At 45.3% G+C, this 15082-nt stretch overlaps 1 protein-coding gene across 2 annotated transcripts in view; it reads right to left on the reverse strand.

Annotated features, from left to right (window-relative positions):
* LZTR1 (leucine zipper like post translational regulator 1) overlaps nucleotides 1–15082 on the reverse strand; it is a 46522-nt gene that overhangs the window by 21597 nt on the left and 9843 nt on the right. For both annotated transcript variants that reach the window (XM_078787083.1, XM_078787082.1), the window contains 4 exons: nucleotides 8753–8832; nucleotides 8287–8398; nucleotides 8051–8134; nucleotides 806–863 (listed from right to left, as the gene is read on the reverse strand). In XM_078787083.1, the coding sequence (XP_078643209.1) occupies nucleotides 806–863; nucleotides 8051–8134; nucleotides 8287–8398; nucleotides 8753–8832 (334 nt within the window). The remainder of the gene's footprint in view (nucleotides 1–805; nucleotides 864–8050; nucleotides 8135–8286; nucleotides 8399–8752; nucleotides 8833–15082) is intronic.

Raw genomic sequence — 15082 nt, forward strand, 5'->3', positions numbered from 1 at the left:
AGGTTCAGTCCCTCATCATCAGCCACGATCTCTCTTAGGCAAACCACATACGAGAGTCAGACTCCAAAGCCAGCCGCCGACTGAGCATCCTACTTCATGCTAAGTCTTTGCTCGGCAAATATGAACTTCTAACAACATACAAGCCCTTCATCCACAGGTCGAGGGAACACTGCTCCTCCATTTGGCCTAGTATCCTGCTTCACGCTGTGGAGACAAGGCCCTTCAAATCAATGGAATCTCCCATGATGAAGCTGAATCTCGAGGCCTGTTACTCTCGCAATGGAGACAGGTCGATGGCCTTTACCCTGCTGTTAATGTGTTCCCCCACTTCCCCCAGCATTCTAGCCATTCCATTCCGTTCTGTGTTTTCGCTCTTGCACGAGCTGCAACCTTATACAAAAAATAAAACAAAACGTGTGTCATGTCCAAGTAAACCGCACGGTTCGCAAGGGTGTTTGGCGGCATCCTGATCGACTATAATCCACATTGTTCATTCTAAGGTGTGTTCAAAACCATTTCACCTGCACATCGCTTTACACAGCAATTAATTAGGGAGGGTTATACATTTTACATTTTTAAAATGTGCTGAAAATACATTAAAACGTTTTATTTATCCACAAGGGGATTGTTGTATGAAAGGGATCACTGAAACAAATACCCAGGTGAGGCTCTGCATTAAAAACCACAATCTTGATAGATATAAAACAACAAAAGCTACAAGTGATGTATTAAATAATAAGTTTTAATGATTCATTAAATTTACATTTTAACATCTGATGTGTGATCCTTGGGATTTAGCCTTTACCTCTTCCCAGTTGGCTTCTTCACGGAACTGCAGACAAATCGTCCACATGTCATTGAGCCTACAGGGGACAGCGAGTTAGGGAAGAAGAAGAAGAAGTTAACATACAACCCCTTAGCATCGTCGGACATTTTTCCCCCCCAATAGATGCTGCCTGCATATTAAACATCAAGCAAGTCAAAACCGACTGGGAAAGCAATCCGATTGAATTAAAACAATTGAACCTTCGGTTGAACGCGGACCTCATAGATGGTGCCGCTCCCCTACAGCTCCCTGGAGGGTACATCATATTGCACGAGAACATTATGGTGCCCCTCCCCAGGGCGAGCTAGCCCCTATAGGTTGAGAATGTAATAATGTTATCATGCCCATTACAATGCAGTAGCACAAACCCTGCAGGGCGCTCTATCGAGCAGCAGTATTGCTTTGCGGCATGCGTACTTCCAAAGTTTTAACCTTTTAATTGCAATGGTTTTAACCGAACGTTTAACTTGGCTCCTTCTTCAGATCTGAGGACTACCAACAGTATCGTCTCTGGAACACACACATTCTGCTGGTCAGGATCCATGTAGCAATATCCGGTGTGGTATATGGTTCCTGGTGTAATTCAACAGTGAGGGGCTTGTATTTGATATTCAGTTATCCCTCTTTTGGGTGGCCACACATCATTGCAACCAGTTAAGCTTTGTAACAACGGAATTCCCCTTACGGTAAACCTCCAGTGACCACCTGTCTAATGTGACCTCCATAAGCAGACTTCTTGTGGTCGAAAATGGTCACTCACCCAATTGTAACTGAAAATCCAGGACTGCACAGTGTTTAATGTCAAGGCAGATTCTTCTTCTGGGTTTTGTCAGAAGCTGCTGTTATTAGTCCCCTACCAGTGTACACCGGAGGGGACTATAGGTTTGCACTCCGTCCCTCCGTCTGTCAGTCTGTCCGTCCGTCGGTCATGCAAAGAACAGTTTTCCGGACTTTTTTTCTAAACTCTTAATGCTAATGATTTCAAACTTGGCTCATGGTTTCCTCATGATAAGTTACAGATCAAGTTCGAACTTCACGACGTTTCGATCATTTTTGACAAAGTTCAAAGTGCCATAACTTTGGGAATTTCCCCAACAGTTTTCCGGACGACAGACTGACGGTAGGGGACATATACTGCAGCGCAATACTCAGAATGCTTGTTGTTTTATGGCCATCCTACCCAGTGACAGTTTTGAGCCTGCTGAGGAACTTATTTTTGTCTACATAGTCGAGGCTAATAATGGAAGAACTAGTACACTGAACATATCAGGATGTAACAGACAAAAACAGGACACAAACATGCATGCATGGGATGTACAAAATGCATACAGACAGAAACTCCAAGGAGGGAAAATTGGGAGGAGGGATTTGGCTGAGGTTAACGAGGGGAGAAAAGATCATGGTTTAGGACATGGAACAATCTGAGATGGTGGTGAACATCTGTCTTGAAGACCTGGAGGTAAAATGAGATTGAAGAGGATGTGGAAGTTGATTCCACAGGTGGGAAAAAAAGAGGAACAGAAAGAGCAGTGTGCAAGACCAGAAATGAGGTAGTAGCAGACAGAGACCACCTACCTTTTTGTGACAGTGAAGTGATAGGCCCATAGACTCGCTTCATTGTGAGATATTCCAATAATCTTCGTTTTCACAGCATCAAGCTGAGCAAGATGTGAGGTGGGAGAGTCATCCCAGAGGAGACAGTCATACTTCACCAAGCAGTGGACAAAGGCCTTCCGGGTGGATAGGAGTTCAGGTGTGCCAAGGAAGGATTTTATATGATGTAGGATGGCTTTGGAGGCCATTTTATAAATTTAGTTTGCCCAAGAAAGATCATGGCTGATAGTGAGACCAAGGAGTTTGAATGACTGCAAATAGATAAAGGAGATGTTCCAGAGAGTTAGAGAGATCATTTATGAAGATCAGGAATAACACTAGGCCCAGAAAACATGCCTTGGGGCACTTTAGGATTGACAGGGAGAGGGGATGAAAGGATTCCATTGAGAGCCACACGTTGGCTACGAGGGTAGAAGTCAGTAACCTAAGAGCAAAGCTGGTCTTGGACACCATAAGAAGAGAGTTTCAAGAGCGAGGTGGGATGCCAGACTATAGCAAAAGCACGAGATATGTCCAGAGGGACAGCCCTGATATCATATCTGACATTGAGGGCCTCCATCCATTGTTGGGTGAGTATAAGCAGCATGTCCAAGGTAGAGTGACCAGGTCTGAATCCGAATTGATGATCTTCGATGAGGCTGATAGGTGTGTACTCAAGGAGATCAGTGTTTGCTCCTTTTTATGTAATGCAGTGATGTTGGCTGATTTTCAAGCAGATGGAAGAAACCTTGGGCAAATTGTCGGGTGAAAAGAGCAGCAAGAGGAAGTAAAAGAGCAGCAAGAGGAAGTAAAAGAGCAGCAAGAGGAAGTAAAAGAGCAGCAAGAGGAAGTAAAAGAGCAGCAAGAGGAAGTAAAAGAGCAGCAAGGCTGGTTATTAGGACACGTGAGCTGATGTCATCCACTCCAGTTGCAAAGTCAGAGCTGATGGTTGTCAGAAACGTCTCCACCTTCTCAAATGCAAGAGTCCAGGAGCATTTGGGTGTGACTCGGTAGGGTGGGTACAGAGAGCGAGGTGTTGGGGACAAAACATTTTGAAGCAAACGAAGTTAATAATAATAATAATACATTTATTTTATATAGTGCTTTTCAAGAAGCCCAAAGACACTTTGACAGAGCACAAAAAAACAAGTGCAAAAAGACAAAAATAAATAGGTAAATAATCAAAGCAAAAGGAAGGAGAAGGAGAAGAGATAGTCAGGGGTTAAATGCTGTGGGTTAAATGTTAAATGCGGTGTTGAACAGGTGGGTCTTGAGTGATGTTTTGAATGTGGTGAGTGAGGAGGAGTCTCTGATGGTGTGAGGTAGTGAGTTCCAGAGGGTTGGGGCAGCGATGGAGAAGGCCCTGTCCCCCCCAGGATGGAGGATTTTGTACTGGATTCTCTGGGGGATGGGGAGCCAGTGACGCTTGTAAAGGACGGGGGTGATGTGGTCACGGGTCCGGGAATGGGTGAGTAGACGGGCAGCGGAGTTCTGAATGTATTGGAGTTTATTGATGATTATTGAAGGTGAACCATAGAGGAGGCTGTTGCAGTAGTCCAGACGGGAGGTGATGAAGGCGTGGATGAGGGTTTCTGCAGCCGTGGAGGAGAGGGATGGACGGAGACGGGCGATGTTTTTCAGGTGAAAGAAGGCTGTCTTTGTGATTTGTTTAGTGTATTTGTCGAAGGAGAGGGTTTGATCAAAGATGATGCCAAGATTCCGGATGCGAGGGGAGATGGATACTGGGAAACCGTCAGTGTTGAGGGCGAAGTTATGGATGGATTTGGTGAGCGTTTTTGGGCCAATGATGATTATTTCAGATTTATCATAGTTACGTTTGAGGAAGTTGATTTGAAGCCAGGATTTTATTTCAGTGATGCAGTTTGTCAGGATAGAGTGGGTGGCGGTGGAGATTGACTTGGTGGAGATGAAAAGCTGGATGTCATCGGCGAAGCAGTGGAATTGGAGACAATGACGGCGGATTAAGTGACCAAGGGGGGACAGGTACAGGATGAAGAGGAGGGGGCCGAGAACTGAACCTTGGGGGACACCTTGGGGGAGGGGAGCAGTGGCAGATTTGCAGTTATTGATGGAGATGAACTGGCGTCTGTCAGAGAGGTAAGATTTGATCCAAGAGAGGGCAGTGCCGGTAATGTTAAAGGTGGTTTCAAGTCGGGTGAGGAGGATGGTGTGATTGATGGTGTCAAATGCGGCGCTGAGGTCGAGGAGGATAAGAATGTTGAGGTTGCCGGCGTCAGAGGAGAGGAGAAGGTCGTTGGTGATTTTGAGGAGAGCAGTTTCAGTACTGTGGTTGGAGCGGAATCCGGATTGGAATGTTTCATACAGGTTATTGGCAGAGAGGTGATGTTTGAGTTGCATGGCTACAGCGCGTTCCAAAACTTTTGACAGAAAGGGTAGGTTGGAGATGGGTCTGAAGTTATTTGGGGTGTCAGGGTTGAGTCCAGGTTTTTTCAGAATGGGGGTAACAGCAGCAATTTTGAGGGATGGTGGGACGATGCCTGTAGACAGGGAGGAGTTTATTGTTGCAGTGATAAGTGGAGAGAGAGCAGGAAGGGAGGCCTTGACAAGGCTGGAGGGGATGGGGTCCAGAGTGCAGGTGGCAGTTTTCATTCCTATGAGGAGTTCAGAGAGGTCAGCAGGGGAGACTGGGGAGAATTGAGACAGGGGTTGGCAGGATAAGGGGGGGCAGGTGGTTTGAGGGGGAGCAGGTGCGGTGGTGGTTAAGCTGTTGTAGATGTTGTCAATTTTGCTTTGGAAGAATGAAAGGAAGGAGATGCAGTTGTCTACTGTGAATGACTGGGTGGTGGTGTCCAGGGAGCTGAGGAGTTTGTTTATTGTAGAGAAGAGTGCTTTTGGGTTTCCGGAGCCAGAGTGGATAATTTGAGAGTAGTAGACGGAGCGGGCGTGGGAGAGGGCATCTTTGTAGTGCTGCAGGTGGTCCTTGTAGGCTTCGGAGTGAATTGTGAGACCTGTTTTATTGCGGAGTCTTTCAAGTTGGCGAGCACGAGTTTTCATCAGGCGGAGTTCAGGGGTAAACCAGGGAGCAGAATGGGTGAAAGAAACTGTTTTGGTTTTTATAGGCGCAAGCTGGTCGAGGCAGAAGGAGAGAGTGTGGTTGTAGTAGTCAGTGAGGTCAGAAGGGGTGTGGAGGTCAACGAAAGGAGAAGTGGACATTTTTTCAGAGAGGGTGGATGAGAATGAGGTAGGTGAAAGAGAGTTTAGCTTACGGAAGTTGATAATGCGATAATGCCTTGGTGCTGGGGTGGGGATGTTGATGGTCATCGTGATGGCTAAGTGGTCAGAGAGGGTGAGGTCGGAGCTAGAGAGATGGTGCAAAATTAATCCAGTAGAGCAGACAAGGTCGAGAATGTGACCACGGTTCTGGGTAGGAAAGTTGACATGTTGAGTGAGGTTAAATCAGGTGAGTAAATCAGTGAAGTCAGTGGTTATTGTGGAGTCAGTGGAGTCCATGTGGATATTGAAATCACCGAGGAGGAGGATTGAGGGGGAGAAGGAACAGAGCTGGGTCAGAAAGTAAGAGAAGTCAGACAGGAATGATGGGTGTGGTTTGGGAGGGCGGTAGACGACTGCCATGACTGACTGTGTTGACCAGAGAGTTTAAAAGCCAGGTGTTCAAATGATGGAGCAGATGAGATGGAGATGAGGCTGGTCTTGATGTCCTGTCGGTGAATTACGGCAATTCCACCACCTCGGCCCTCCGAGCGTGGTTTATTGATGTATGAATATCCATTGGGTGTAGTGAGGTTGAGTGAGAAGTAGTCCAGAGGTTGTTGCCAGGTTTCAGTGAGACAGAGAAAGTCCAGTTTATTGTCCAGAATGTAGTCGTTCAGGATGTGGCTTTTGTTGTTGAGGGACCGGGTATTGAACAGAGTGAGCTTCATGTTGCTTTGTACGGTGGGGATGAACTCGGGTGATTTTGCCAGGGTTTGCAGACAGGAGGCGCGATCGTGTGAGGCATTCGGCTTTACTATGGGCAGTAGGAAGGGGAACGGACACCAGAGACAGACTAAACAATGTACCACCAGCTTTTAGAGGAGGGAGACAATTTTGAAAGTTCAACATTGAGGTTGGACAGATGTTGTTTTCTGACTCTCCTGTTGCAGCCTTTTGAAAGCAAAGGCAATGAAACAGAGCTGCAAGAGGAAGACTCAGCTTGGAGCAACAAGTGCGAGTGATTCAGAACCATAATAACAGGAAGTCAGCCTGAGCCATCACTGAAAGTCTTGATATCAGAAAGACAGTGACAGTCTGATCAACCTAACTGATTGGATATTACAGTTGTGGGGAAAAGGGGTACCTCTTAAGGTCCAACAGACGACATGCACGTTGGTGTGGAATTGGTTTTTTGTTGCCTTTATGCCAAAGACATAATATAATGCAATATATGTGAATTATATGTTTACCTTATTTTGTATAATTTCAAATGCATCTAAATGAAAGGGTTTTCCAATCTACATTTTGCTTCCTTCCTTCTTATGAGAGACCACCTGTCTTGAGAGACCGCTTATGCTTGCCAGAAGGGATGGTCGCACAAGAGGCAGAGACCATAAATCCAACAGAAATATATTTTGGATTTCACATATCTCACAGATATTTCCAGCTCTTCCATGAGCCTCGATCATGTAAACAAAAATTCCAGATTCAGCAAAAGTTTGAATTCCAGCAAAGTAAACATCAAACCCATTCCAGGTTAAACATACTATTCCTGAATCAGTATATACCACTGCAATTACCTTGTGTGATGGTAAATGTTATGTAATGGATAAACACCAAACACAAACTGTCAGGCAAATTTTTTTTTTTTGGGGGGGATACAAAATCGAGGCTCGTGAAAGAGCTAACATTTATCACAAAAACAAATCACAGAGACAAACAAACAAAGTATATAAAAAGGGGAGCGGTAGACAAGATGGGGAGAGAAGGGGAAGCACATAAACACAACATTTGAGAGCAGGGACATCGGGAATGTGTGGGAGGGAGAGGGATTGGGGGAAGGCGGCGTGGGAGGGGGGATTGGGAGAAGTATAAACACAAGTACACCAAGGACTTCCAGGAAAGAAGATGGTATTTCAAAAAAGTGGATTTGGGGTGAAATTAGCGGGGGTAGAAAAGATCAAGGTTTTGGATGGGGGAAGATAAGAGATGGTGGTGAACAGCTGTTTTAAAGACCTGGAGGGAGGAGTGGGATTGAAGAGAGTGAGGGCGTTTGTTCCAGAGGCGGGAGAAAAGAGGAATGAAGAAGTGAAGGTGAGCAGAGAGTCTTGATTTTGGCAGTTTAACCATAAGAGGGTTGCAGACAGATCTTGTGTGACCTATAGGAATATTTGGGGGACAGAGCCCAGAGAGAGCTGGAGGAGCAAGGCCGGAGAGGAGTCGGTGGAAGACAAAGACCACCAACCTGCCTGCGGTGAGTAAGTGAAAGGCCCTCGGAGGTAGCTTCATCGCGGGAGATTCCAATGATTCTGAACGCTTTGGTTTCAACAGCATGAAGACGAGCTAGGTGCGAGGCAGGAGCACCAGCCCAGAGGGGGGAACATATGGCATAATATGGCATAATTACCTGGCATAATTACAATATGGCATAATTACCTGGCATTTCCGTCATAGCCAGCAAAGATCCACAGACGATCCTCGTAAACTGTGGAACCATGAGCAGAGCGAGCAACAGGCACCCTGTGGAATCTCAAAAGAGTAAGGAATCTCAAAAGTGAAAATAATTTTGGAAAGCAATTTAACCCTGAAATCTCAACTATCAAAATTAAAACAATTTTGGGTTAGATTGTGTTTGGTGTGCGGGTGAGGTGTGTAAATCTTCCTCGCCTTACCTGCCACCCTCTGTTTTCCATTCAATCCACTGGCCGGTGGCAAATTTGTACTCAAACAGGTCATTCTTGTTTTTCAAGTTAGAGTTTGAATAGATGTCTCCTGTGTAGCCACCTAATAAGTACACAAACAAACATGTAAACATGTGTACCTGAAACGAAGAAATAGGGAAAAATACAGGAGAGCATCACAAATCTTCAGGAAAGAAAAATTCAACTCAAAAACATGCATTACTGTGTGTGTGTGTGTGTGTGTGTGTGTGTGTGTGTGTGTGTGTGTGTGTGTGTGTGTGTGTGTGTGTGTGTGTGTGTGTGTGAGGGATTGCAAGGATAGGGAGGTGGGGGGGGGGGGGGGGTAATATGAGAGAAAGGCAGTCAAAGAAACATTTGCTTAAATATTTGAGAATGGTGCAAGTGTGGGTTAGATAAAGGGTAGACAAAACAAAGTGCAGTGTGGGAAGACTCGAACCGAAAATGAACATGCTGCTGCCATACACCACGGCCGAATGGTGGTACCGTGGAGCAGGAGGAGCACCTGTCGTGAAAGCCCTGATGGAAGAAGAGGAAGGAACTTCAAAAATCAGCCTTATATTGTGTAATGCTTATATAATCAGCTCTCTCTCAATGGTGAAGGTACAAAATTCTCATATCTGGATCCGTATTCGGATCTTCACCAAGATCGAATGAATTCGTCTATATCACACTCTCAACCTGTCCACCAAGTTTCATCTGAATCTATCCACAACTTTTTGAGATATCGTCCTATATATCATTTTTGGCCCCATCTCTCAATGGTGAAGAATCACTTTTAAAATTCTACTAGCCGGATCCGAATCTTCACCAAAATCTAATCATTTCGTCCTCGTCACATACCCAACCTCACCACCAAATTTTGCCTGAAGCTGTCCACAACTTTGTGAGATATCTTGTTCAGAAACAGACAAAGAGACAGGGGGAAAGAATAACCTCCATCCGCATTCGGTGGAGGAGGAAATAAATAAAAAATGCACTGCAAATCAACACTCGAGGAATAAATAAATAAAAAACTAGAACGGCACTCTTCAACATCGCAACGTCGACCGATATGCCTCCACCCACATTATTACATTATACATACCTGTACCAAGTTTGACTTGTATCCCTTCAGCAGTTCTCCAGTTATTAACATATTACAGACTCTGACCTTTGACCTCTTGACCCCAAAATCAAATCACTTCATATTTGCATCAGAATACATACCTGCACCAAGTTTTACTTAGATCCCCACAGCCGTTCTCAAGTTATCGCGGTAACAAAAACTGATCACGGACGGACGGACGGACGGACGGCCCGAAAACATAGTGGCGCACATGTGGGAAACTCACGGGCATAGACGTGTACGACATTTGGACATCTTGAGTTAGATGCTGCACATAGAGTTTTCCAAAATGGGTACTGCCAATTAATCAGATCCAGAAATGATGTAATCTACACAGTTTATTTACTTCACATAACATGTGAATGCATGTCCATTGTCCATGCACATGGGAAATACAGTTTGTAATGTGGAATTACATGTAATGTAAAATGTGAATTCAAGACCTCAAATCTTCCTCCTAACCCCTCCTCATCACACACACTGCACAGAGGAGAGGATCGCATACAGGGAAGAGGAGAGGATCGCATACAGGGAAGAGGAGAGGAGGAAGGGCAGGGGGAGAAGCGATAAAGTGATACTTCTACTTTGACTTGAGAAGGGGCAGAACCTGCCGTGACTGACTTACTTCTGTTGTTCATTTTTAAACTTGAAAACATCAAATACACTTCGCTTTACAAATTAAAAATAGCTTAAAACCAAAAGTTATGATTTAATAAATATTGTATTCCATATTTCGTCTACAAATACAATTTATTCTGGACAAGGTTTTTCGAAGTATATTTCTTTATATATACTCTGGGAATATGAAAAAATATAACTGTGAAATATAACTCTGGGAATATAACTCTCTTATAACTCTGGGAATATGAAAAAATATAAGACCGGTTGAATCCATAACTTCTATTTTCAGTCCCTCATGTAATTTTACAAAGTACAATAAATCAAAGTGAGGCACAAAGTGCCCCTCCATTTATATAAGGGATCGTTTATCTGTATGCAGCTTTTACATGGGGACTGAAAATACGTTTCTCGGCTTCTACTGGACGAAATTGGCTGCAAATTTCGGAAGTAAATGCTTTGTACGTTGAAGTAATAATTTCCACATTTCAGTAATGCCCGTTTATGCATTCTTGAGTTATATTTAGAAAATCCTCGAAATCATGTTGGTGTCTGTCCGTCCGTCCACCCAAAATGTGTTGGCGCTCATATCTCAAGGACTATACATTGAAACTAGCTGAAACCTGGAATATACATTGGCCAATATATCTAGTTAATGGCTTTCAAAACAAATTCCACACACGTGCTGTAGTTTTTGCTTTAAAATTAAATACATATATATATATATATACAGTGCATACAGAAAGTATTCAGACCCCTCCACTTGTTGTTTTTTTTTTTGTTTGTTTTTTTGTTTGTATTTTTTTGTATACTGAATCGAGGCTCGTGAAAGACCTAACATTTACTTCACAAACAAATCAACCAGACAAACAAAATATATAAAAAGAGGGAGCGGAAAACAAGATGGGGAGAGAAAGGGAAGCACACAAACACAACATTTGAGAGCAGGGAGATGTGTGGAAGGGAGAGGGCTTGGGGGGAAGAGGCGTGGGAAGGGGGGGGGGGGTGGAGGGAGAAGTATAAAACACAAGGACACCAAGGACTTCCAGGACAGAAGTTGGTATTTCAAAAAAGTGGAATTGGGGTGAAATTAGCGGGGGTAGAAAAGATCAAGGTTTTGGATGGGGGAAGATAAGAGATGGTGGTGAACAGCTGTTTTAAAGACCTGGAGGGTGGAGTGGGATTGAAGAGAGTGAGGGAGTTTGTTCCAGATGCGGGAGAAAAGAGGAATGAAGGAGTGAAGGTGAGCAGAGAGTCTTGATTTTGGCAGTTTGACCATAAGAGGGTTGCAGGCAGATCTTGTGCGACCTGTAGGAATATTTGCGGGACAGAGCCCAGAGAGAGCTGGGGGGGCAAGGCCAGAGACGAGTCGGTAGAAGATGGAAAGACCACCAACCTGCCTGCAGTGAGTGAGTGAGAGGCCCTTGGAGTTAGCTTCATCGCGGGAGATTCCAATGATTCTGAATGCTTTGGTTTCAACAGCGTGAAGACGAGCTAGGTGAGGTTGGAGAGACGAGCTAGGAAGACGAGCAGGAGCACCAGCCCAGAGGGGAGAGCAGTATTCCATTGAGCTGCGGTTGAAAGCCTTGTATGTGGTGAGGAGCTCAGGTGTGCCAAGGAAGGACTTCGCACGACGGAGGATGCCCAGTCGGCGACTGGCTTTGGAGGCCAGATTTGAAATGTGGTTTTCCCAGGAAAGATCATGGCAGATAGTGAGACCCAAAAGCTTGAGTGACAGAACTTCTTGGAGAGGATTGTTGAGAAAGTAGATGGGAGGGTTTTCCAGCCGGTCTTTTTGGAGAGACATAGTAAGAGTGTGAGATTTGTCAGGATTGAAAGACATGTTCCACTTGTTTGCCCAGTCTGTGATTTTGTCCAGGTCTGCAGAGAGTGAGGAGGCAGCAGACTGCCGATCTGAGGGATGAAGAATGGAGCGACAGAGAGTAGAGTCATCAGCAAAGAGATACAGAGGATTTTCAAGAGAGTCAGAGAGATCATTGATGAAGACCAGAAAAAGCACAGGGCCCAGAACACTGCCTTGTGGAACTCCAGCCTGAACAGGAAGAGGAGATGAGAGAAACCCATTCAGGGCCACACGTTGACTACGACTAGAGAGGAAGTCCGCCAGCCATGCGTGGAGATTTCCATGGATACCAAAAGAGGAGAGTTTGGTGAGCAGAGCGGGGTGCCAGACCGTATCGAAGGCACGTGATATGTCAAGGGAGACTGCTCTAATTTCCTGTTTGGCATTGAGGACCTCCATCCATTGTTGAGAAAGCAGAAGCAGCATGTCCAGAGTAGAGTGTTCAGGTCTGAAGCCAAATTGATGATCAGAGATCAAGCCATTGGAGAATAGGAAAGATTTCATATCTGAAGCAATGATGGATCCATGACTTTGCTGATAATTGGGAGAAGGCTGATTGGTCTGTAGTTGCTGGGATCTGTTTTTGCACCTTTTTTGTGCAAAGCGGTGATGTTGGCAGATTTCCAAGCAGATGGAAGATGACCTTGAGCAAAAGAGAGGGTGAAGAGAACAGAGAGAGGGAGTGAAAGAGCGGAAGAACAGGATTTTAGGACCCGTGGGCTGATGCCGTCAGGTTCAGTTGCAGAATCCGAGTCGAGGGTTGACAGAAACTTTTCCACCTTGTCAGGAGGAAAGGACACAGAGTCCAGGAGCAGCTGGGTACGACTGGGTACGGTGGGTACAGAGAGGGATGGGTTTGGGACACAAGATTTAGAGGCAAACACAGAGTTGAGGCATTCAGCTTTTTCACGTGCGGAAAAACCGCTGACAGCGGTCTGACCGCTGACTTTTTTCACATTGTTATGTTGCAGCCTTATGCTGAAATCGTTTAAATTCATTTTTTCCCTCATGAATCTACACTCAATACCCCCATAATGACAAAGAGAAAACTGGATTTTAGTAAGTTTTGCAAATTTATTAAAAAGAAAAAGAAAAAACTGAAATATCACATTGATATAAGTATTCATACCCTTTGCTATGACACTTGAAATTTAGCTCAGGTGCCCCCATTTCTCTTGATCATCTTTGAGATGTTTCTACACCTTGATTGGAGTCCACCTGTGGTAAATTCAATTGATTGGACATGATTTGGAAAGGCACACACCTGTCTATATAAGGTCTCACCGCAGACAATGCATATCAGAGCAAAAACCAAGCCATGAGGTCGAAGGAAATGCCTGCAGACCTCAGAGACAGGATTGTGTCGAGACACAGATCTGGGGAAGCTTAGAAAAACATGTTTGTTGCATTGAAGGTTCCCAAGAGCACAGTGGCCTCCATAATTCTTTAATGGAAGAAGTTTGGAACAATCAGGACTCTTCCTAGAGCTGGCCGCCCGGCCAAACTGAGCAATCGGGGGAGAAGGGCCTTGGTAAGAGAGGTGACCAAGAACACAATGGTCACTCGGGCTGTGCTCCAGAGATCCTGTGTGGAGATGGGAGAACTTCCAGAAGGACAACCATCACTGCAACACTCCACCGATCTGGGCTATATGGCAGAGTGGCCAGACGGAAGCCAAACAGTTCAATCTTGGTTTCATCAGACCACAGAATCTTGTTTCTCACAGTCTGAGTCCTTGAGGTGCTTTTTTTTGCAAACTCCAAGCGGGCTTTCATGTGTCTTTCACCGAGGAGAGGCTTCCATCTTGCCACTCTGCCATAAAGCCCAGATCGGTGGAGTGTTGCAGTGGTGGTTGTCCTTCTGGAAGTTTCTCCCATCTCCACACAGGATCTCTGGAGCTCAGCCAGTGACCGTCAAGTTCTTGGTCACCTCTATTACCAAGGCCCTTCTCCCCCGATTGCTCAGTTTGGCCGGGCAGCCAGCTCTAGTAAGAGTCCTGGTTGTTCCAAACTTCTTCCATTTAAGAATTATGGAGGCCACTGTGCTCTTGGGAACCTTCAATGCAGCAATTTTTTTGTAGGCTTCCCCGAATCTGTGCCTCGACACAATCCTGTCTCTGAGCTCTGTAGGCAGTTCCTTCGACCTCATGGTTTGGTTTTTGCTCTGATATGCATTGTCAGCTGTGAGATCTTATATAGACAGGTGTGTGCCTTTCCAAATCATGTCCATTCAATTGAATTTACCACAGGTGGACTCCAATAAAGATGTAGAAACATCTCAAAGATGATCATGAGAAATGGGAGGCACCTGAGCTAAATTTCAAGTGTCATAGCAAAGGGTATGAATACTTATGTCAAGGTGATATTTCAGTTTTTTCTTTTTAATAAATTTGCAAAACTTTCGAAAATCTTGTTTTCTCTTTGTCATCATGGGGTATTGAGGGTAGATTGATGAGGGTAAAAAGGAATTTAAATGATTTCAGCATGAAGCTGCAACACAACAAAATGCAAAAAAAGTGAAGGGGTCTGAATACTTTCTGAATGCACTGTACATGTAAATATATATATTGTTGCGAATATGGCATTTGGCCTCCATATCCGCTTGTAAATATTCCCCTATTTCCCCAATACTCCCCAACTATCCCCAATCCCCCATTCCCTAGTCCCATTGTCTGTAAACAACACTCTGTAGAACCGACCTTCCCCTTTTTCCCCCATTAAATGTCGTGCCCAGGTCCACCGCATCTCACGTAGACAACTTTCGGACATCTTGCTAGTTATTCTTAGTCTATGTCAGTTAAGGACTCGTTCCCATTAATTCTGACTCTTCGTTGCACCAGAATGTGATTATATGGCACCAGTAGTGAGTTTAGGACCTTCCCTTACCTCCTCCCATCTTCTTCCCCAAACAACAACTACAACAACGGCGCGGCGCGGGGGGAGTGTGCGTCCTCGCACCGGCTCGGTTAGCCGCCATGACCATGCGCTCCGACGGGGTTACCACGAAGGGGCTCCCTGTCAGCCCCTCGTCAAGGGCGGAGCCGGTAACCCCCCCGCACGCACCCAATGAGAAGCAACGGGCCGATTCCATCTGGGGCGGAGCTAACGAGCCGAGGGCGTGTCACTCCCCGCCGGATATACGCGGCGACTTGCCGGACGTGACGTCAGATGCGCCCCCAG

The sequence above is a fragment of the Myxine glutinosa genome, chromosome 11, assembly GCF_964187855.1.
Source record: "Myxine glutinosa chromosome 11, kmMyxGlut1.1, whole genome shotgun sequence".
In the NCBI taxonomy this organism is placed as follows: Eukaryota; Metazoa; Chordata; class Myxini; order Myxiniformes; family Myxinidae; genus Myxine; species Myxine glutinosa.